Source organism: Cnephaeus nilssonii (genome assembly GCF_951640355.1).
Source record: "Cnephaeus nilssonii genome assembly, chromosome: 7".
NCBI classification, from domain to species: Eukaryota; Metazoa; Chordata; class Mammalia; order Chiroptera; family Vespertilionidae; genus Cnephaeus; species Cnephaeus nilssonii.
The window spans coordinates 84,147,418-84,167,215 of NC_137078.1; the positions used below are offsets into that span (position 1 = coordinate 84,147,418).

Below are 19,798 nucleotides of genomic sequence, written 5' to 3' on the forward strand. Positions count from 1 at the left end.
GTCTTCAGACCAAAAGAGGCGCATGCTCTATAGGTACGGGGATGAGTTTCCATTTCATTAAACCCCAATCAACATAAAATGAGAAACTTTATTACAGATTGCTTACTGCTAGCTTGGAAACTACTGGTAAGCCGTTTATAATGCCAAAATGCAATTTGCAGCATAGTAGTCTCCAAGGCTAGAGTGTGGCTTTAATATCCAAAGACCAGCTGTTGGACTTTATTAAAATAATTTTGTTTTAAAAACTGCAAAAGATGTAAATCCCTCTTCCATTTACAACTCTTCTTTAGCAAAGTGAACTGCCCAGAGGTAATTATTATTAACAATTTGTTGGATATTCTTCTAGACACTGCGGGAAGCCATCCATTGTCTTCACTAGCAGAGAGGTGTGGACAAGGAACCTGGAAGGCTGGTGACCCTTGAGTTCTGGCAAAGGTCAAGGCTGTACACTCACTGTTTAGTCCAGACAATGGTAGCTGAAGCAACTTGCCCACCAGACAGTCATGTAAATCCTTACTGATAAGATAGTCAGCCTGTTACTGGAAATTGCCTGCCTAAGGGCTATAGGTGTATCCCAAATTGAATAAAAGGATGGCAAGGCGGAGTCCTCCCTCTTGAGCTGGGCTCCCGCCTGGTCCCCCAATATTTCCAAATTATTGTTTCTTGTCTTGTCTCTTTCATTTGCGTGCAGCCCCTCTTCCAGAGCACGAACCCTGAACCACACGGGGGACGTGGGAATTCACATCTGGCGCCCAACGTGGGGCACCATAAATTAACTTCCCTTAAGCAATTATCTATAGTTGACACAGGTACAATGATCAAATGAGATAGAGATATGCCAGGAATGCAATGGCTTGAATAGTTTTTCCTAGGCCCCTTTCATTGACCAAAATGCCATTGAGTCCATGTTTTATGTACCAATGCCAACCAATTCAAACCAACCTTCTGCTAGGGCTTGAGTGATAAACTTTGATTCAAAATAGAGGGTCGTGCAGAAATCGGTTTGGCTCAGTGGATAGAGCGTCGGCCTTCGGACTGAAAGGTCCCAGGTTCAATTCCGGTCAAGGGCATGTACATTGGTTGCGGGCACATCCCCAGTAGGGGGTGTGCAGGAGGCAGCTGGTCGATGTTTCTCTCTCATCGATGTTTTTAGATCTCTATCCCTCTCCCTTCCTCTCTGTAAAAAATCAATAAAATATATTAAAAAACAAAAAACAAAACAAAATAGAGGGTTGTTCTATGTTCCATCCACCTCCATTTCCAGTGAGCATGGTAACTTGTTTCGTCAATTTATTTGAAATGTCTTCACATTTGTTCATAAGTCTTATAACTACATCTCTTTCTTGGATCAATGTTTTACAGTGCCATATCAAATCTTCTGATAAGCCATTAGTTTTGGACATCTTTGTGAAGAGAGCCTCCCAACTATTAAAGGGCCGGAGTTCTGTTACCTTCTGAGCCTTTTTCTGAGAACACTGAGGAATCAAAGTAAGTTCAGCAACTGAAGCATCTTGAATGAAGTGAAGAATTTTACCTTTATAGCCATCCTCCATCACTTCTTCACCACTACTATAGTCCTCATCTAGTGAACTACCTGCATCAGAACCTGAATCATATTCAGTCTTCAGTAACTCTCTTCGGATTAAATACATTTTTTTTTACGTTTCTTGTTAAACCCATTTTGTGCTTTTATGGCATATTTCTGTTTTAGTTTTGCTTTAGCTATACTTTTAGGATAATTTTGACTTCTTGAAGAAACTTCTTTTCCATTTGGAAACTCACTTTGTGAAGCATATTCTTGATCTTCTGCAAACACTTTTAAAGATTCTAAGGCTTCTGTGCACATTCATGTTCCTTGAGTACGTCCCTTAGTTCCTTTCTACCCAAATGGGGAAATTCCTTTTGCAATTACAATACAATACTTTCCTGCTTTTTCCAATTATTGCTAGATTCTGAGATTCATTTGATTCCTCTCCATGATCTAGTCTCTTCTTTTTTATGGGTTGATTATCATTAAATTCATCTTCCTCATTTGTGTCTGAAGAAGATAACTTTCTTTTCCTGGGTCCACCACCTGCATCACCAAACATCAGCAAGGCAGCAGCAATTGCTCCATACATTGTGCTGGTTGATTTAATCAACTTAAGTAAATCATTGTCACTTCTTTTTGGGAACAGTTCCTTCAAGGTCTGAAGTTTAGCATCTTTAAGGTCTTCCAACTCCGAAAGGTCTTCCAGTTCTGAAATATCATTATTTCTACCTGTCATGGCAGGAAGGCCTTGGGACTCTTCATCTTCAGATGGCTCAGAAACTATAATCACTGTGTCTTTGTTGAATTTTTTCTCTTGAACTGTATTGGAGCAGTTTGGAGAAACAATATCTTCACTATCAGAAGACAAATAAATATACTGTATTCCTCCTTGATTCTTCAAATATGATATACTTGGTTTTCTTTCATTTACTGTAGTTTCTGGAACACTAGAATCTTCTGTTTTTTCAGTTATATCTGAATCAGGGCTGCCTGCCCTGCTAACATACCCTTCAGCATTCTCCTCTTCGGCAAAAAGAGAAATTGGTGAAGAAGGGCCAGGCTGGGAGGGTTGAGGTGTTGCTTCGGGCGGGCGCTTCCTCAATCTTATTCCTTTTTTCAAAACGAAGACGGTCCAGGTTGAAAAGATTCATATTGGTAGCAACCACCACCTTGTGGGATTGGGAGTTTGAAATGAACTATCCCAGCACGCGCAGGCACGTCCCCCTCTAACCCCCCTGCGAGCCGCGCGCCCGCCCATGGCGAGCGGCGCCTGCAGGACAGCGATGCCTGCCTGGAGAACGCACATGCCAGGGCCCTGCACATGCCAGGGCCCCGCGCCTCGGCACCGCGGGGACACAAAGGGGCCAAAGACTGGGAGCGGCGCAGACCACGCTGGTGGACACCCGCCGGGAAGTTGACGCGGCGCGAGCCCTGGCACTCGGGACATGGGAATTCACAAGACACTACTAAACATATAGGGGTTGGCAAAAGCAGGCTTACGGTTGTATGAGAAACAGTTTATTTTTATATTATTTATTAAATATTGTATTATTTTTTTGTATTAAAACTGTAAGCCTACTTTTGTCCACCCCTGTATACAATAATTTTTAAAATACACAAGCATATGCACATATGCTTTAAAAGGGGGTGGAAAGGGGCCATGCCATACAAACTCTTCTGCAATATGCTTTCATTTTATTATCTTGGATATCTTTCCATTTCAGTACATTGAGATCCATCCTGTTTCATCGATTCTAAGAAGCACTTCCCAAAAACACACACACTTTTAACATTTCTGAAATCAGAATGTTTCTTATAATCAATGGTGTCTTACAACTGCCATCAGCCAGGTAGCAGTGTGGTAGAATTGTGTGAAAACTTTCCATTTAATCTCTTCTGGTAAAATGAGGAAGGCACCAGCATCCAAGTATCTAAGAATAGTACAGTTAACATTCATCTGCATTGTCCACTCATAGATGTATATAATTTATCTACTGCTATATCACAAACTAAATTCTCTGCAGAATTGCTAAATTAAAGGTTAAGCACATTAAAAATGTAAAACTATTACTAGAAATACCCATTTCCAATATTGAGTATTAATAACATAACAATCTTTAAAAATATTCATTAATCTCAAAAAGCTTGAATGTTTTAAATCACTTTTTAAAAATATTTTAAGATAATTTTAGATTCACCTGTTGTTGAAAGAAATATTAGAGCAATCCTGTGTTCCCTTTACCCAGTTTCCTCTAATGATAAACATTTAAAAAAATATTTTTTTAATGATTTCAGAGAGGAAGGGAGAGTTGAGAGAGATAGAAACATCAATGATGAGAAAGAATCATTGACCAGCTGCTTCCTGCACGTCCCCTACTGGGGATTGAGCCCGCAACCCTGGGCATGTGCCCTTGACCAGAATCAAACACGGGACCTTCTAGTCTGCAGGCCAACGCTCTATCCACTAAGCCAAACCAGCTAGGGTTAATGATAAACATTTTGCAAAACTACAGTACACTATCACAACCAAAATATCCACATTTGATCTTTGTCGCTGGGTCCTGGCACAATTCTTGGAATTTCCTGAGTGATAGGAAAGCCTTATTTATAACAAGCCCCTTAACCTTATCCAAGTTTATGCTATAAAGTGACTATTGGTGGGCCCCTAGAGAACTTCAAAATGGAGGCTGGTAATCTCACGAGGAACTAATCATGTGATTAGAAGGTTAGAATGCTCAGCCCCATTCTTTGACTTCCAGGGAGAAAAGAGGGGCTGGAGATTGAACTAAATCACCAAGTCAATGATCTAATCAATTGTGCCTACATGGTGGAGCCTCCATAAAAACCCCTAAACAATAAAGTCTGGAGAGCTTCCGAGTTGGCGAATACTTTCACATGCTGAAAGGATGATGCACCTTACCTCCACAGAAACGGAGGTTCTTGCACATAGGACTCTTTTAGACCTCACCCTTTATACATCCTCATTTGGCTATTTGTGTCCTTTATAATAAACTGATAGTAGGCATAGCATTTTCTTGAGTTCTTTGAGTTTTTCTAGCAAGTTACTTTAAATTTATAGCCAAGTTAGTTAGATGGTGTGGGTAATGTTGGGGACTCAATACTTGCAACTAGCGTCTGATTGAATCTTGTAGGACTAAGCCCTTAAACCTGTGGAGCCCAATGCCACCTTCAAGTAGTTAGTGTCAGAATTGAATTGTAGGATACCTCATTGGTATCAAAGAATCAGAGAATCAGAGAACTGGTTGTTGATTCCATACCACATTCTGGAATGACAAAAGAAAGAAATGAAGTACTGATGCACGCTACAAAATGGATAAACCCTGAAAACACAATAAGTTAAAGAAGACAATCACAAAAGATCACATTTGCAATCATATAAACACAGAAAGTAGATTACTGGTTGCCTAAGGCTAAGGAGGAAATTTAGAGTGACTGTTAATAGGTAAAGAATTTCTTTTGGGGGTGACAAAAATGTTCTCGAATTAGACAGTGGAGATTGTTGCAAAACTCTGTGAACATACTAAAAACTACTGTATTGTACACTTGGGGTAAAATGTATGGTATGTGAATTCTATCTCAATAAAACTGTTTGTTTTTTAAATATACTTTTATTGATTTCACAGAGGAAGGGAAAGGGAGAGAGAGATAGAAACATCAATGATGAGAGAGACTCAATGATCGGCTGCCTCCTGCATAGCCTTACTGGGGATCAAGCCAGCAAACTGGGAATGTGCCCTGACCAGGAATCGAACTGTGATCTCCTGGTTCATAGGTTGACGCTCAACCAATGAGTAACATCTGCCGGGCTCAATAAAACTGTTTTTAAAAAGAATGTTATGGCCCTAGCTGGTTTGGCTCAGTGGATAGAGTGTCGGCCTGCAGACTGAAGGGTTCAGGGCTCAATTCCAGTCAAGGGCAGATGCCAGGGTTGCGGGCTTGATCCCAGAGGGCATGCAGGAGGCAGCCAATCAATGATATTATATCATCATTGATGTTTCTATCTCTCTCTCCCTTTCCCCTCCTCTACGAAATCAATTAAAAAATATTTAAAAATAAAAAAATGTTATATAAATGGAATAGCAAAGTGTATAAATCTTTTGGGATTAACTTTTTTCATTCACACTAATTCTCTGGAGATTGATCCAGATTGTTGCACATATCAATACTTCATTTTCATTGCTGAGTAGTATTCCATTATATGGATGTGCCACTGTTTAAGTTATTTTTTAAATCAATATTGAATGAAAATGAGCATCTTTTAAGATATTAATCAACTGCTATTTTTTTCCCTGTGAATTCTTTTCATATCCTTGGCTCCTTTTCCTACTTCACCCTTTTTTTATGACTCCTTTGTCATAGTACGACAAATTCTTTGTCTCAACTTCGCTTATGATAATTTTTGCAATGCAGCTTTTTACTTTTATGCAATCAAACATTATTCTATATTTTCTTCTAATAATACCTTATGGTTGCATTTTTCCATTACAATCTTTAATTTATTTTAGCACAAGAAATTAACAAGTTGAGTCTTTGGATCCACTAGCAGTGTGATGCAGTAGAGATTCCATGAGGCTAGAAATCAGACTTGGGTTCTAGTACTTCCTGTGCCATTACCTAGCTAAATCACTCTGAGCAGGTTACCAGTCTATAAAACTTGCCTTTTCTACTTACAAGTGTTTTGAGAAACAAATAAGATTATACATGTAAAACAGATTCTCCAAAAATGTTCAACAAACATTTGAACCTATCAATATGTAAAAAAAAATTTAAAGCATTTTATATATATATTTGTATTGATTATAATACTATTTCCTTTCCATGTGCATAAGTGGAAAACTCAAAATGTTAGCCTTAGGGAGTAAGTATCTTGCCCTCCTCCAAATCCTAAGACCAAAGAGGTCAAGTGACTTGCCTGGGGTCACAGGTGAAATTTGGGGAAGAGCTGGTTCCAGAAGTGAACCAAAGTAGCTGTACCCCAACCCTCCCTCCAAGTCAGAGAGCACCATTCTTCTGAGTTATGATGTGCTAAAAATTAACTGTCATCACTTGTCTGTATTCATATCTCTACACAAAAACAAAACTATCTAAAAATGTAGAGCCTATAATTAGGATGTGGTGGGGGTGACAGCAAAGGCAATGCGGTGGGAAGGCTAAATTTCAAGTTATAGGCTCCCACCTTGCTTCCGACAGCCTGGGATTTTGATAAAGGCTCCATAGTCTGTCACCATAGCAACCTATAAAGACAAAAAAGAAAAGAATCAATGTTTCACAAATGAGTCTCTCTTCTGTAGCATTTAACCTAGTCTTCCTGAATTTCTACTTGATATTGACTGCCTGCCTGTCTGCTGCAAAACTGCCTAACAGTGATATTCTGTCAAACATTCTCTTTATTCTGTAAAAAATTCAGATTGACAAATATGTGTGAACTCATTAAAAACATTGGACTATTGTCAGATGCTATGACAGTACCCAGGAATGTCCGAATCCCACACCAATTAAAATCTCCAAAGTATGTGAACAAAAGGAATAAACAGCAGAAAATCAGATAATAAAGTTACACTTTATACTCAGTTCCAGACACCTCCAATTCCAATACAGAGAACTCTAACAATATGGGATAGATCATGTTGGACATCCCTTTTTCCTACTTCAAATCCTACATCCCTTTTTCCTACTTCAAATCAAACCAGACCAAACAGCCTATGGTTGTATGGTTAGTTCACTTCAAACCAGAGTCTGAGTTTTATCAAGATAATTAGAGAAAAAGCCAATATACAGATAACTGAAACAGAAAAGATATAATCAGAGAGAGAAAGAGTTGCCCTCAATTCTTATACAGAGTTGGCCTAAAATAGATGGAGGGGTTAGAGGTTTGATCAGTCTATGTACTACTGTGCAGTATGTAATAGAATAAACGACCCAGATCCCTTGCCAGGTAATTCATTCTTCTAGCCCACCCTTTCTCCTCTCTCTCCTCCCCCCTTTCTTCTAGCCCACCCTTCTCACCTGTGGATTGGGATTAAAGTTGTCACTATATACTATATTTATCTTAAATTCATTATTACTTTTGTAAAATATTCAATACAATCTTATACATATAAACTTTACTTTTTTTCAGTGACTTTAATTAGTTGTTCACTGTTTCAGCTTCACAACTATAAGGGGATGGAATAAGACAAGATCTGCTGTACTGCTATTCACTAATATATAATTAACAGGAGGCCTGGTACACTCAGGAGGCATCCCTCAGCCCAGCCAGCGCCCTCTCGCAGTCGGGGGCCCCTGGGGGGATGTCCACCTGCCAGCTTAGGCCCGCTTCCCAGAGGATTGGGCCTAAGCTGGCAGTCAGATATCCCTCTGGCAGCCCAGGAGCCCTCAGGAGATGTCCGACTACGGCTTAGGCAGTCGGACATCCTTAGTGCTGCCAAGGAGGTGGGAGAGGCTCCCGCCACTGCCCCTGCGCTAGCAGCCGTCAGCCCACCTTGTGGCTAAGCAGAGCTCCCACTGTGGGAGTGCACTGACCACCAGGGGCAGCTCCTGCGTTGAGTGTCTGCCCCCTGGTGATCAATGTGCGTCCCAGCGACCAGTTGTTCGCTGTTAGGGTCAATTTGCATATTACCCTTTTATTATATAGGATACACTACAAGTAAAATACTATCTAAACTGCTTTACAGAATCCTCATGACAGCAGATGATGTTGATACTGTTATAATGCTCATCTGATAGATGACAAAACTGATGCGTGGAGAGACCAAGTTACCTGACCAATGTTCTAATCTAGTAAATAACAGTACTGGCATCTGAACCCAGGGAGTCTTAACTACACTAAAACTGCTTCTGCGTTCTCTTTAACTATAAAATCCTAGCAGCCAAAAACAATGTGACAGGTGATATCTTATCTGCTCCTGGCAACAATCTTAGGAAGCATAAAGGGTAGATTCCTATGTTGCAGACAAGGTGAAATAGCATAGGTGTAGAAGAGCACAGGCTTTGGAGTGAAAGATGTGGCCTTTAATCCCAGCTCTCCCACTTCTTACCCGTGGGATCTGAGCACAACTTGCCTTTCAGGGTCTAAGTTCCCCTTGTACTCACTTGGCTGCTGCAGGCAACAACTGATGTACATAAAGCACTGAGCACTGGTATCTGGCACCCAATGTACATTCAATAAATTTTAGCTTTTTAAGAATTTACAGTCCAAGACACTGAAGCACAGAAAGGCATAAAACTAATTTAGATACAAGATAAGCACAGATCCTAGGTCCCTTGACTCCTGGTCCAGTGCCTCCTACTTTACCAAATAGCATTACTACTCACTTCAATGTTAGGATAAAAATAGATTAAAATTTCCATTCTCCTCATTTGTTAGTGGGAATATTGGGACAAAGCACTTGAACCAACTCTCTTAAGATAGAGCATTAAGAATGAGTTAAGCCCTGGCTGGTGTGGCTCAGTTGGTTGAGCATTGTCCCATGCACCGAGAGGTCACTGGTTCAATCTCCAGTCAGGATGCATGCCTAGGTTGTGGATTCGATTCCTAGTAGGGGTTGTGCAGGAGGCAGTCAATCAATGTTTCTCTTTCATCAATGTTTCTCTCTCTCTCTAAAATCAGCAAAAACATTTTTTTAAAATAAAAGAATGGGTTAAGAACCAAAAGTTTGAAACTCCTGTTTTACACTGATGAACATGCTATGCTGGGGTAGGGACCAGACAGTCCCGCCAAAAAAACCACAGTATAATCAGGCAGGTACTAGCATTTAAAATCAAAACAAGGTGTAAGTGGAGGAAGGATCTTAGAGATTAGCTAGTTCAATCCCTTCATTTTTCAAATGAGAAAAATGAAGATTAGAGACATGAAGTGCTTACCTAAGTTCACATGGTCCTCTATAAAACAGGACCATGTGGATAAAAAAGGTGACTTGAAATTTTATTTTATTTTAAAATATATTTTATTGATTTTTTACAGGGAGGAAGGGAGAGGGATAGAGAGTTAGAAACATCGATCAGCTGCCTCCTGCACACTCCCCACTGGGTATGTGCCTGCAACCAAGGTACATGCCCTTGACCAGAATCGAACCTGGGACCCTTGAGTCCACAGGCCAACGCTCTATCCAGTGAGCCAAACTGGTCAGGGCTGAAATTTTAATTACAATACAAGCAACCCCCTTCTCTCTGAACCAACCAAAGGCACTTGTTCCAAGGTTCTAGAAAAAGAGCTAAGATGTCTCATATTGGGTAACATTATTAAAGGGCACAACACTCCAACAAACTTAAAAGTAGCAGCTGGAAGTTGGAACCCAAATCACCTTGCTGTTGTTAATTAAGGCAATCTCACTTTTCAGTCCTGAAACTCCAGTGTCACATTATGATCTTCTGAAGAAATATTATAATAGACCTTAATTTGGCCTCTCCCAAAAGGAAAGGTTAATGTGCTCCAGAATTGATGCACTCAACTGTTCAGTTAGGAAAAGGCCTATTTCCAGCACCAGGTGTTTCCATCACTGTGTCTCCTAGGATGCAGAGTTGAAATTAACAGAATGGCACCTGCTGTAAATGATCATACAGTCTGCACTGGTGTCCCCAGAATAATTAGTCAAATAGTGTGTGTGTGTGTGTGTGTGTGTGTGTGTGTGTGTCGGGGGGTTTGGTAATTATCTCAACTAAACTCAGGACTTGGGTAAAATGAATTATGAATTTACCATCTTCAGATTAGAGGTTGCATTGGCCTTGAAACTAGTTATCTCTATAATGTAAATGAGGAATTTGAAGCTCAGAGACATTAAGTTACTTGTGCAAACTCACAAAATTAGAAAAGTAGCATGACCAGGTAGAGAACAGAAGTATTTTAACTTCTAGTCCACCTTACCAACACCAATCTCCCTCAGCATTTTTGTTTTTCAAATACAAGGAAAGTTTATTTAGAAAGTCACGGAGGTAGAAAAGGTGAGCCAGCTGGGCTGTGTGGGCTCAGGAACAAGTTAGAGGCAAAAGAAGAGCCCTAGGAGCTTAGGAGAGAGAGCGAGCAGTGTGGGTCTTGAGGGAAGAGGAGGAGGTACAGTGTGTGCGTGCGAGCTCCAGAGGGAGCCCCCCTCAGTATTTCTTTAACTATGGCTAGGGCTAAGCCAAACCCCAATTCCCACTGCTATGCTTGTATCCCCTACCATACTTTATGGACAAGAAAAGGATGAATGCTGGCTTCTCAGCTATTTGGTCACTGGGCCCTTCAGTCCTGTTCAGCCCACTGAAAAGAACTTCTGGGAAATGGGCTGCACCACCAGGTTCTTCAACTATAGGACCTAAGAGACTTGGGATCAATCCAAATCAAACATTTACTGCGCACCTATATGAAGGAGGCCATGTAGGTTACTTTAAAATAAAAACAACTTAAAAAAAAAAAGGGGGGGGGGGAGATCAACCGAAGGACTTGTGTGCAGGCATATGAGCCTAACCGGCGGTCAAGGACAACAGGGGGGTGGGGGCATGTGTGGGGAGGGGTGTGGGATGGGAATGGGGGAACGAGGACAAATATGTGATACCTTAATCAATAAAGAAATTAAAAAAATAAAATAAATAAAATAAAATCGCAATTCAGCCCCCCCCCCCCAAAAAAAAATAAAGGAATGCCTAGCCTATTTTAAAATGAATTTGAAGTAGTTGCCAAGATACATGAGACAGCCATGGCCTCTGCTCTCCACTAATTCACAATCCGGTGAAGGAGACACACATGTAGAAGTAAAAATAATACAAGACAGACTATATTTAATACCATAATAAAGGTACAAATGACCATGGAACAACCAGATTTACCATTTACCTTCTTCTTATACCTCAATTCAGTCAAGAGTTCTCTTGTGGGTCTTTCAGTTCCTCCATGCACTTAAGTACAGTAGAACTATCCCAACTGCAGAGTAGCAGAAAGCAGACTCAGAGAGAGAACTTTAGAATCCCAGCTTTGCCATTTATTAACCATTTGAACACTACTTAACTTCTGAGAACAGTTTCCTTACCCATAAAATGGGGTCAACAATTTCTTGGGAGAAAGTGAATGACAGAATGTGTGAAAGTGCTGATTTACATTAAGCTTACAAAAATGTTTTTGAATTTTAATGTAACTGGGTCTTCTTTGTAAATATTAGGCACTCATTAAATATTTGTCGGATGAATATTCTGAAAAAGTTTCTTTATTTCCAATTTATCATGAAATTTCTCTATCCTTAATTCCAGTTACTTCTAAACAATTACTTTTCAAAATGTGTTCCTGAAATTCTAAGCTAGAACTGTAAAGTTCTCTCTGAACATTACTCTAGCCCAGCGGTCACCAACCGGTGGTCTGCGGGCCACTGGTGGTAGGTGAGGTTCGAAAGGTTGGCGACCGCTGCTCTAGCCCATCCACCCTGATAGTAAAATATAAAACCTACACTAATGCAAGCCCCAGCTCATATAAGAAAAAGCTGTAGGTCAGGAGCCACTTTACTAAAAATCTGAGTCAGTCTGTGGAGGGCAGAGAACTCTTCCCTTTCTTTTGTGCAACACCTGACAAGTCAAGGCTTGTCAGAAAAATCAATTTCATCTCCAATGCTACCACTTCCTTTTCCTGAGTCTTGGTACCTTGACCTTTAGGGGTACGATGGGGTTTATTTTATTTTTTTAATAAATCTTCATTGTTGAAAGTATTACATATGTCCCTTTTTTCCCCCATTGCCCTCTCCAACCCCCTGGTACTATGGTTCTTAAAGGTCAAAGGCTCTAACAGCGAAGTTGTTTGCTATTTTTTTAAATTTATCATCCTTTATATCTTGACTGTTATATTACAGGTTGGGATAAACTTAACAAAAATCAAGAGCCACAATTATCTATAATTAACTGAAAGCCATAAAGTGTGTCTTCAAAGGCCTAACATTATGAGGAGGTAAAACTTTTATCAACCCACAAAGCAAGTATAAATATCATAAAAATTATATAGTTAAAATACTATAGGCACTCATAAGACACTGAAAACAATTTTTTCCCTTTACTTTTGCTTCAAAAGCAGAGAGATAATGTTAATGAATTCCTGCCATGTCTTAGGCATTGTGTTTTAGATGACAGCTTATTTAACCATCATGGCAATTCCATGAAAGTTGTTCTCTCAATTTAATAAATAAAAAAGCTGAGATTCAAGTGATCAAGTGATGGTCTCAAGGGTGACATCCTATCCTATCCTATGTAATAAAAGGCTAATATGCAAATCGACCAAACAGCGGCACGACCGGTCGCTATGACGCGCACGGACCACCAGGGGGGCAGATGCTCAATGCAGGAGCTGCCCCAAGTGCTCAGTGAGCCAGAAGCTGGATTCATGGCTGGCGAGCACAGCCACAGTGGTGGAAGCCTCTCCCGCCTCCATGGCAGCGCTAAGGATGTCCAACTGCCGGCTTAGGGCACAGGCCAGGCTGAGGGACACCCCACCCGAGTGCACAAATTTTGTGCACCGGGCCTCTAGTAGTAAATAAAAGAACTAGGACTGAAATCCAGGCTTTGTCCTGTTCAAAAGCCTCTCCTCTGAAAACAAATACAATCTGGGATTAAGATAGACAACACTGAACAAAACAGACAGGGCTCTGCCCTCATAGAGCTTAGTATCATGTGAGGAAGACAAACATTAAACAAGTACACAAATAAATGCAGGATGAGTCTGTGTACTCATAGTGGAAAAAGATCTCTAAGGAAATGACATTAAGTCTAAGACCTAAAAAATAAAGAGAAGTTGGTGGGGAAAGTGGAGATAGAAGCAACGGTATATGCAAAAGTCCTGAGAAAGAAGCAAGCTTATAATATTCAGAGCTGTAAGAGCAACAGAGTGGCTAGGGGACAAGTAGATAAAACAACACTGTCAGATTAGATAGAAGTTAAGTTATATAAGGGTCACGAAAACAAGTTTGAATGTATTCAGTGTAATGAGAAACCTAGAAAAGCTGTGAGAAAGCAGCATGGTCCAATCTGTTTTTAAAATGCTATTCTGGCTATGATGTAAAGAACAGATTGGAAAGAGGCTACAATAGAAGTAAAGATCCCAGTAAGGGCCAGGGAAGAGATGGAGAGCTTGAACTAATGGGTTACCACAATAAAGAAGTACAAAGACCAGAGATATATCTGAGAGGAAGAAATTATAGGACTAATGGACTAGAGCGGGAGGGAACATCAAAATCAAATTAAGAGGAAAAATCAAAGATAATGCCCAGATTTCTAGTGTGGGTACATGAATAGGCAGTGGTTCCATCTGCTGACATGGGAAAGACTAGAATAGATTTTGTGAGGAAATTAAAAATTCTATTTAAAACATAAATCAGCCCAGCTGATGTGGCTCAGTGGTTGAGCACTGACCCAGGAAACAAGAGGTTACTGGTTCAATTCCAGGTCAGGGCACATGCCTGGGTTGCAGGCTTGATCTCCAGTAGGGGGCATGAGGAGACAGCAGATCAATGATGTTTCTCTCTCAACTCATCGATGTTTCTATCACTCTCCCACCTCTCTCTCAAAAATCAATAAAACATATTAAAATAAATAAAACGTAAGTCAGAGATGCTATGAGATATCCAAATGAAGATGCCAAGTATGCAGCTAGAAGTCTGGAGCTTAGAAGGGATACAAGTGATGGCCAGATGCTCCACTAGCCCTTCCCTGTAATGCTCAAGATATTCTCAAATGACAGGAGTTCCAAACCCAGTTACTTTTCACCCTCAATCTATGCTTAACATAAATGGTACGTTTTCAAAGCCCAAATAATATACCTCTCCTTGGAAAATAGTGTAGAGAGCAGGCAAGTTCTCCATGGTCTCGGGTCTTCCTGAATTCATCCTTAATGTTCTATGGCTCCTCCATATCTCTTCTGCTAAAGCTAATTCAAGTGTACTGTCACAAAGAAATAAGACAGACAACAATTTGAGACATCTGCATTAAAGAAGAAAAGTACTCTACAGAGTAATAACATAGATTTAACACCATGTACTTTTATCCAAATCTCTTTTGTCTACTCTAATTGTGGGGAGTTTTAGAAACCTTGATCTTATTTCTTTTCATTGTGATACTTACCCAAGGCCATCAGTCTGCTATTTTGTTTCTTATTTTTTAATTGCTATTGTTGGTATTCTTTTGCCAAGGAAAGGTTTTGGGGGATGGGGGGGGGGGGGCGTAAATGGATCTTTAAAAGAAAGGAAACAGTAATAGTAATAAGAGCTAACATTTATCAAGCACTTACTATGTCCAGGCACCATGCTCAACACTGAACATCCAATATTTCATTTAACCCTCAAAAGTCTCAAGATATAGGTTCTATTATTATCGTAGTATATAGATGAGAAAACCAAGGCTTCTGGAGGTCCAATCACTATGCCTATTCCAAGAAATGGTAGAGACAAACTCTGGCTGACACCAGAGTCCACACTTTAACCACTATGTTTACTTTTCTCCTGATAAATTTAAAACACACAAGCTCATTTTAAAAGTTCACACAATACGCCCAGCCAGTGTGGCTCAGTGGTTGAGCTTCAAGCTATGAACCAGAAGGTCAGGGTTCCATTCCTAGCTAAGGCACATGCCCAGGTTGCCAGTTCAATTCCCAAATAGGGGACGTGTAGGAGGCAGCCAATCAAATATTCTATCTCATTATTGGTTTTTCTGTCTCTCCCTCTTCCTTCCTCTCTGAAACCAATAAAAACATATTTTAAAAATATTAATTAAAGTTCAGACAATACATTAATAATGAAGAAAATAAAATCATTTATAATTCAATGTGTTTTTATCATCTTAGACAGGGGTTCTCAAACTACGGCCCGCGGGCCACATGCGGTCCGCTGAGGACATGTATCCGGCCCGCCGGGTGTTTTTGCCTTTGCCGACTTGTTCCGGGCCCACAGTGCGCATATGTGGAATGTGCGCCACAGTCTCCGACTCCCCTCCAAAGGTCTGAGGGACAGTGAACTGGCCCCCTGTTTAAAAAGTTTGAGAACCCCTGCTCTTAGACTTTTGTATATGTACAGTGGTGTTTTTTTTAATGGAATCATGAAATCATTCATTAGTAACAGCATATATATATATATATATATATATATATATATATATATATATGGTAGTAGATATATAGATATCCTATATAATAAAAAGCTAATATGCAAATCGACCGAATGGCAGAACGACCGGTCACTATGACACATACTGACCACCAGGGGGCAGGTGCTAATGCAGGAACTGCCCCCTGGTGGTCAGTGTGCTTCCACAAGGGGTGCGCTGCTCAGCCAGAAGCTGGGTTCATGGCTGGGGAGCACAGCGGCGGCAGCGCTAAGGACCCCTCAGGGGATGTCCGACTGCTGGCTTAGGCAGACTGAGAGGGCGCAGGCCAGGCTGAGGGACCCGCCCCCCAGTGCACCGGGCCTCTAGTATAGATATAAAAGCCTAGGAGACCAAACAACTGGTCACTATGATTCACACTGACCACCAGGGGGCAGACACTCAACGCAGGAGCTGCCCCCTGGTGGTCAGTGTGCTCCCACAGCCAACCTCCTGCGGTCTCCCCCAACTCCAACTGGCCCCGATCGCTGGCCAGGTTGAGTGACCCCACCTGTGCACAAATTCATGCACCGGGCCTCTTATTTTAATATATTTTAGCAATTCTTATATACATATACACATATCTTATTTATTTATTTATAATCCTCACTTGAGGATATTTTTTCCATTGATCTTTAGTTAGAAAGTGAAAGGGAGGGGAGAGGGGAGGAGGGAGAAAGAAATAGAGAAAGAGAGAGAGAGAGAGAGAGAGAGAGAGAGAGAAACATCAACACAAGAAAAACATAATGATTGGTTGCCTCCCACACAAGCCCTGACTCGGGTTGGGAATCAAACCCACAACCCTTTAGTGCACAGGACAATGCTCTAACCACGAGGAACACAGACCAGGGCTATTACTTTACTAATAGCACATAGAGAGAATGCAGGCAGGTTTGTCAGTTCTTAAGAAGTGGCTGATAAACAGGTTAAATCCAAGTATCATAGCCTAGTTGGATTCTTCCTTTCACTTCCTAGCTATGTAGTCTCAACTCTAGTCCTTCCCTTCCCTCTGCCCAGTATCCCTCTTATCACATCCTAGAACAGAAATTATTAACCTGAGGTCAATGGTTCTATCAAAAAACCTTAATTATCCCTCCAACTCCTATAGCATTAGTGAGGTAAAGAATCCATAGAGGCATCAGTAGGTAGGACATCTAAATTAGGCTCAAATATCTTAATCTGACCTGTTCCTCCCTACAGAAAGGTTGTGGAAAGAGCAATAGAAGTAAGTGGAAACAATCTTAAGTTGTTTCTTGCTGGTTTCTGCTGTGATAAAAATATGAACAGCCGAGTTTAAAGCTCTCCTGTTTACTCCTTCTGTAGAACAATAGCTTGAGAAATCCTATGCAATTCTTTTAGAAAACTAGCAGCATTTTTTAGGGAAAGTCTGAAATGTAAAAATATAGGTTTACAATTCAGGAGAGTAGAAGGTTGCCATTTTTTAAAATGGTATTTAAAAATTTTTTCATATTATGTTCTGTAGATATGTAGGGTTCTATGGTGGTTTATTCAGAAGCTCCTTAGGTATTTCAAGTTTATTTTAGAGAGGAGGGGAGAAGGATAGAGAGATAGAAACATCATTGGTTGGCTACCTCCTGCATGCCCCCTACTGGGGATCGAGCCTTCAACCTGGACATGTGCCCTGACTGGGAATCGAATTAGTGACCTCTTGGTTCATGGGTCGATGCTCAACCACTGAGCACACCAGCTGGGTCAAGTTTAATTTTAAAAAGTCAACTCTGAAATATCTAGGGACCATACGTGTCAAGAAGGCCAAAGAAGTGACTCTGGGCCAACCAACTGGAAGATAGCCTCTATATCAAAGATGTAAGGAGCAGAACCCCCAAAAAAAACAGAATTGAGGGAAGTCCCACTCAGAGCATTTGGAAAGCTAGAAGCCCCTCCTCAAAAATTACTGCTGATTCCCACTTGCCCTCCCAGCCTTGAGTGGATCATGGTAGGAAGGAGAAGTGGACGTTACAGAAGGAGGAACTATTTGTTTAAAATATATTTTTATCAATTTCATAGAGGAAGGGAGAGAGAGAGATAGAAACATCCATGATGAAAGAGAATCATTGATGGTGCTGCCTCCTGCACACTCCCTACTGGGGATCGAGTCCACAACCCAGGCATGTGCCCTTGGCTGGAGTCAAACCTGGTACCCTTCAGTCTGCAGGCTGATGCTCTATCCACTGAGCAAAACCTGCTAGGGCAGGAGGAACTAATTTAACAGTGCATTCTGCTTTGATCCAGCTTACCTATTAAGCTTCTATGTAAGATTTCAATTGGGGGGGTTCTGCTTTTAAAAAAAAGGTTTATAAAACATTGAAATAAATATAGTCCAGTCAAATAGGACCACATCTGTAGACTTAAAAGAGCAAGTAAATTGACAAGGATTGAGATACACCATTTGGAGTTACTTTGCAATAGTTCTGGAAATAGAAAATCTCCCTTAGGTACTTCATTTTACTTGAATATTTTAAACAACAATAATATGTAGGGAAGCAATAGGGAGCTGACTACTGGGCACTCCCTTCCCAAAGGAAAGAAAGAATAATGTGTGAATAGGTGGTATAGCAGGGGAATGGTGGCCCAGAGTGAGGTCAAAGCCTATGTTGGGTGAGGAAGAAATCTGCAAAGAAGAATGACTCATCTTTAAGCTATATATATGAATTGAGAAGAGATAAGTTGATAAGTTAAAATACTGAGATATGAGCAGAGACAGAATAATGACTACAGAGCCTGAATTCTCAACCACTAGTCTACACTGCCCTGTAGAATTCACAGCCTTGGCCCATGTAGTTCAATTGGTTGGGCGCCATCCCATGCACAGAAAGGTTGCCTATCTCCTAGGGTGGTCAAAAAGGGAATAAAATTGGTTTAGACAAGTAAATCTTTTAGGTTAATACAGGGGTCCTCAAACTTTTTAAACAGGGGGCCAGTTCACTGTCCCTCAGACCATCGGAGGGCCAGACTATAGTTTAAAAAAAACTACGAACAAATTCCTATGCACACTGCACATATCTTATTTTGAAGTAAAAAAACAAAACGGCAAAAACACCCGCATGTGGCCTGCAGGCCGTAGTTTGAGGACTCCTGGGTTAATACATGGCAAATAGGAAGTACTCAAATATTAGCAATTATTATTAGAGTAGGTGGAAGGGACCTTTAGGATTACTGACTGAAAGAACAGTGTAGATAGTAGAGTAAGTAAGTACTGGCCTTGAGGTCTAGTACCAGCTACTTAATTTTTGTTAGTTTGTTTTCAGTTAAATAGGAGTAATGGGCGAAATGCTCTCCATAATATCTTTCAGCTTTCATATTTTGAGTTCACTTTTTGTGTTTTTCTTTGCTTTTTACTATTTTTTTCTCTTTCCTGCTTTTGACCTGTTTTCTCAACAGATTCATGACTAGAATTCAAAAAAAGAAGTAGCATCTTTCTAAGACAGTTATTCTAGAAATTGGATGGGAAGAGGGAGGTTGGACCACTAGTTGGCATTTGAAAGTCTCCGTTCTTCTGATCTGTCCAGCACATAGTAAGGCTCTGTTCACCCACTCAAAAAAACTTCATTTTACAGATGAAGACACTAAGACACACAGAGGCTAAGTAACTTGCTCAAAATCACAAACCTATGAATGATGCTGATGAGATTCAAATCCTATTTACATTTTTTTCTTCCCCTTTTAAATTATAAAATGCTTCTGAGTATTCTTGCACATTAGCATACCCTTCAAATTTCTAGTGCCTACCTAGCAGTGTAAACTCGACTACTAAAGGTTCTGACGTAGGTGATCTTACTCACCTCTATGGCTCAATTACCACCAAATACAAATTACTCTCAGATTTGTATTTCCAACAAAAATCTCTTTTCTGAGTTCCAAACCCATATTTTTAAACTGCCTTCTGGATGTCAAGAATGATTTCTCCCTTCCCCTGTCCAAAAAAAAAACCAAAACACCTACCCAGTTGCCATAAGCCAGAAAACTAGGAGTTACATTGAAGTCCTCTTTTTTCACTCCCTGAATCCAATCCATCAGCGAGGCCTACGGATTTTACCTCCTGTACACACCTTTAGAACCTGTCCAACTCTGCATTTCCACCAACACCTCAGTCCTCATTCCCAACAGTGTTATCTATCTGTCCTCCATCTATTCACACTATCC

At 40.5% G+C, this 19,798-nt stretch overlaps 1 protein-coding gene and 1 pseudogene across 3 annotated transcripts in view; both read right to left on the reverse strand.

The window, feature by feature from the left end:
• Positions 1-19,798, reverse strand: part of ZCCHC17 (zinc finger CCHC-type containing 17) — a 53,163-nt gene that overhangs the window by 32,346 nt on the left and 1,019 nt on the right. For both annotated transcript variants that reach the window (XM_079776214.1, XM_079776213.1), the window contains exons 2-3: positions 14,320-14,440; positions 6,729-6,786 (exon numbers count right to left, since the gene is read on the reverse strand). In XM_079776214.1, the coding sequence (XP_079632340.1) occupies positions 6,729-6,786; positions 14,320-14,385 (124 nt within the window). In that variant the 5' untranslated portion in view covers positions 14,386-14,440. The remainder of the gene's footprint in view (positions 1-6,728; positions 6,787-14,319; positions 14,441-19,798) is intronic.
• On the reverse strand, positions 309-2,682 carry LOC307102881 (SWI/SNF-related matrix-associated actin-dependent regulator of chromatin subfamily A containing DEAD/H box 1-like; annotated as a pseudogene). The gene is made up of 2 exons: positions 1,222-2,682; positions 309-976 (listed from the first exon to the last, which is right to left on the reverse strand). The product of its transcript is annotated as an SWI/SNF-related matrix-associated actin-dependent regulator of chromatin subfamily A containing DEAD/H box 1-like (transcript).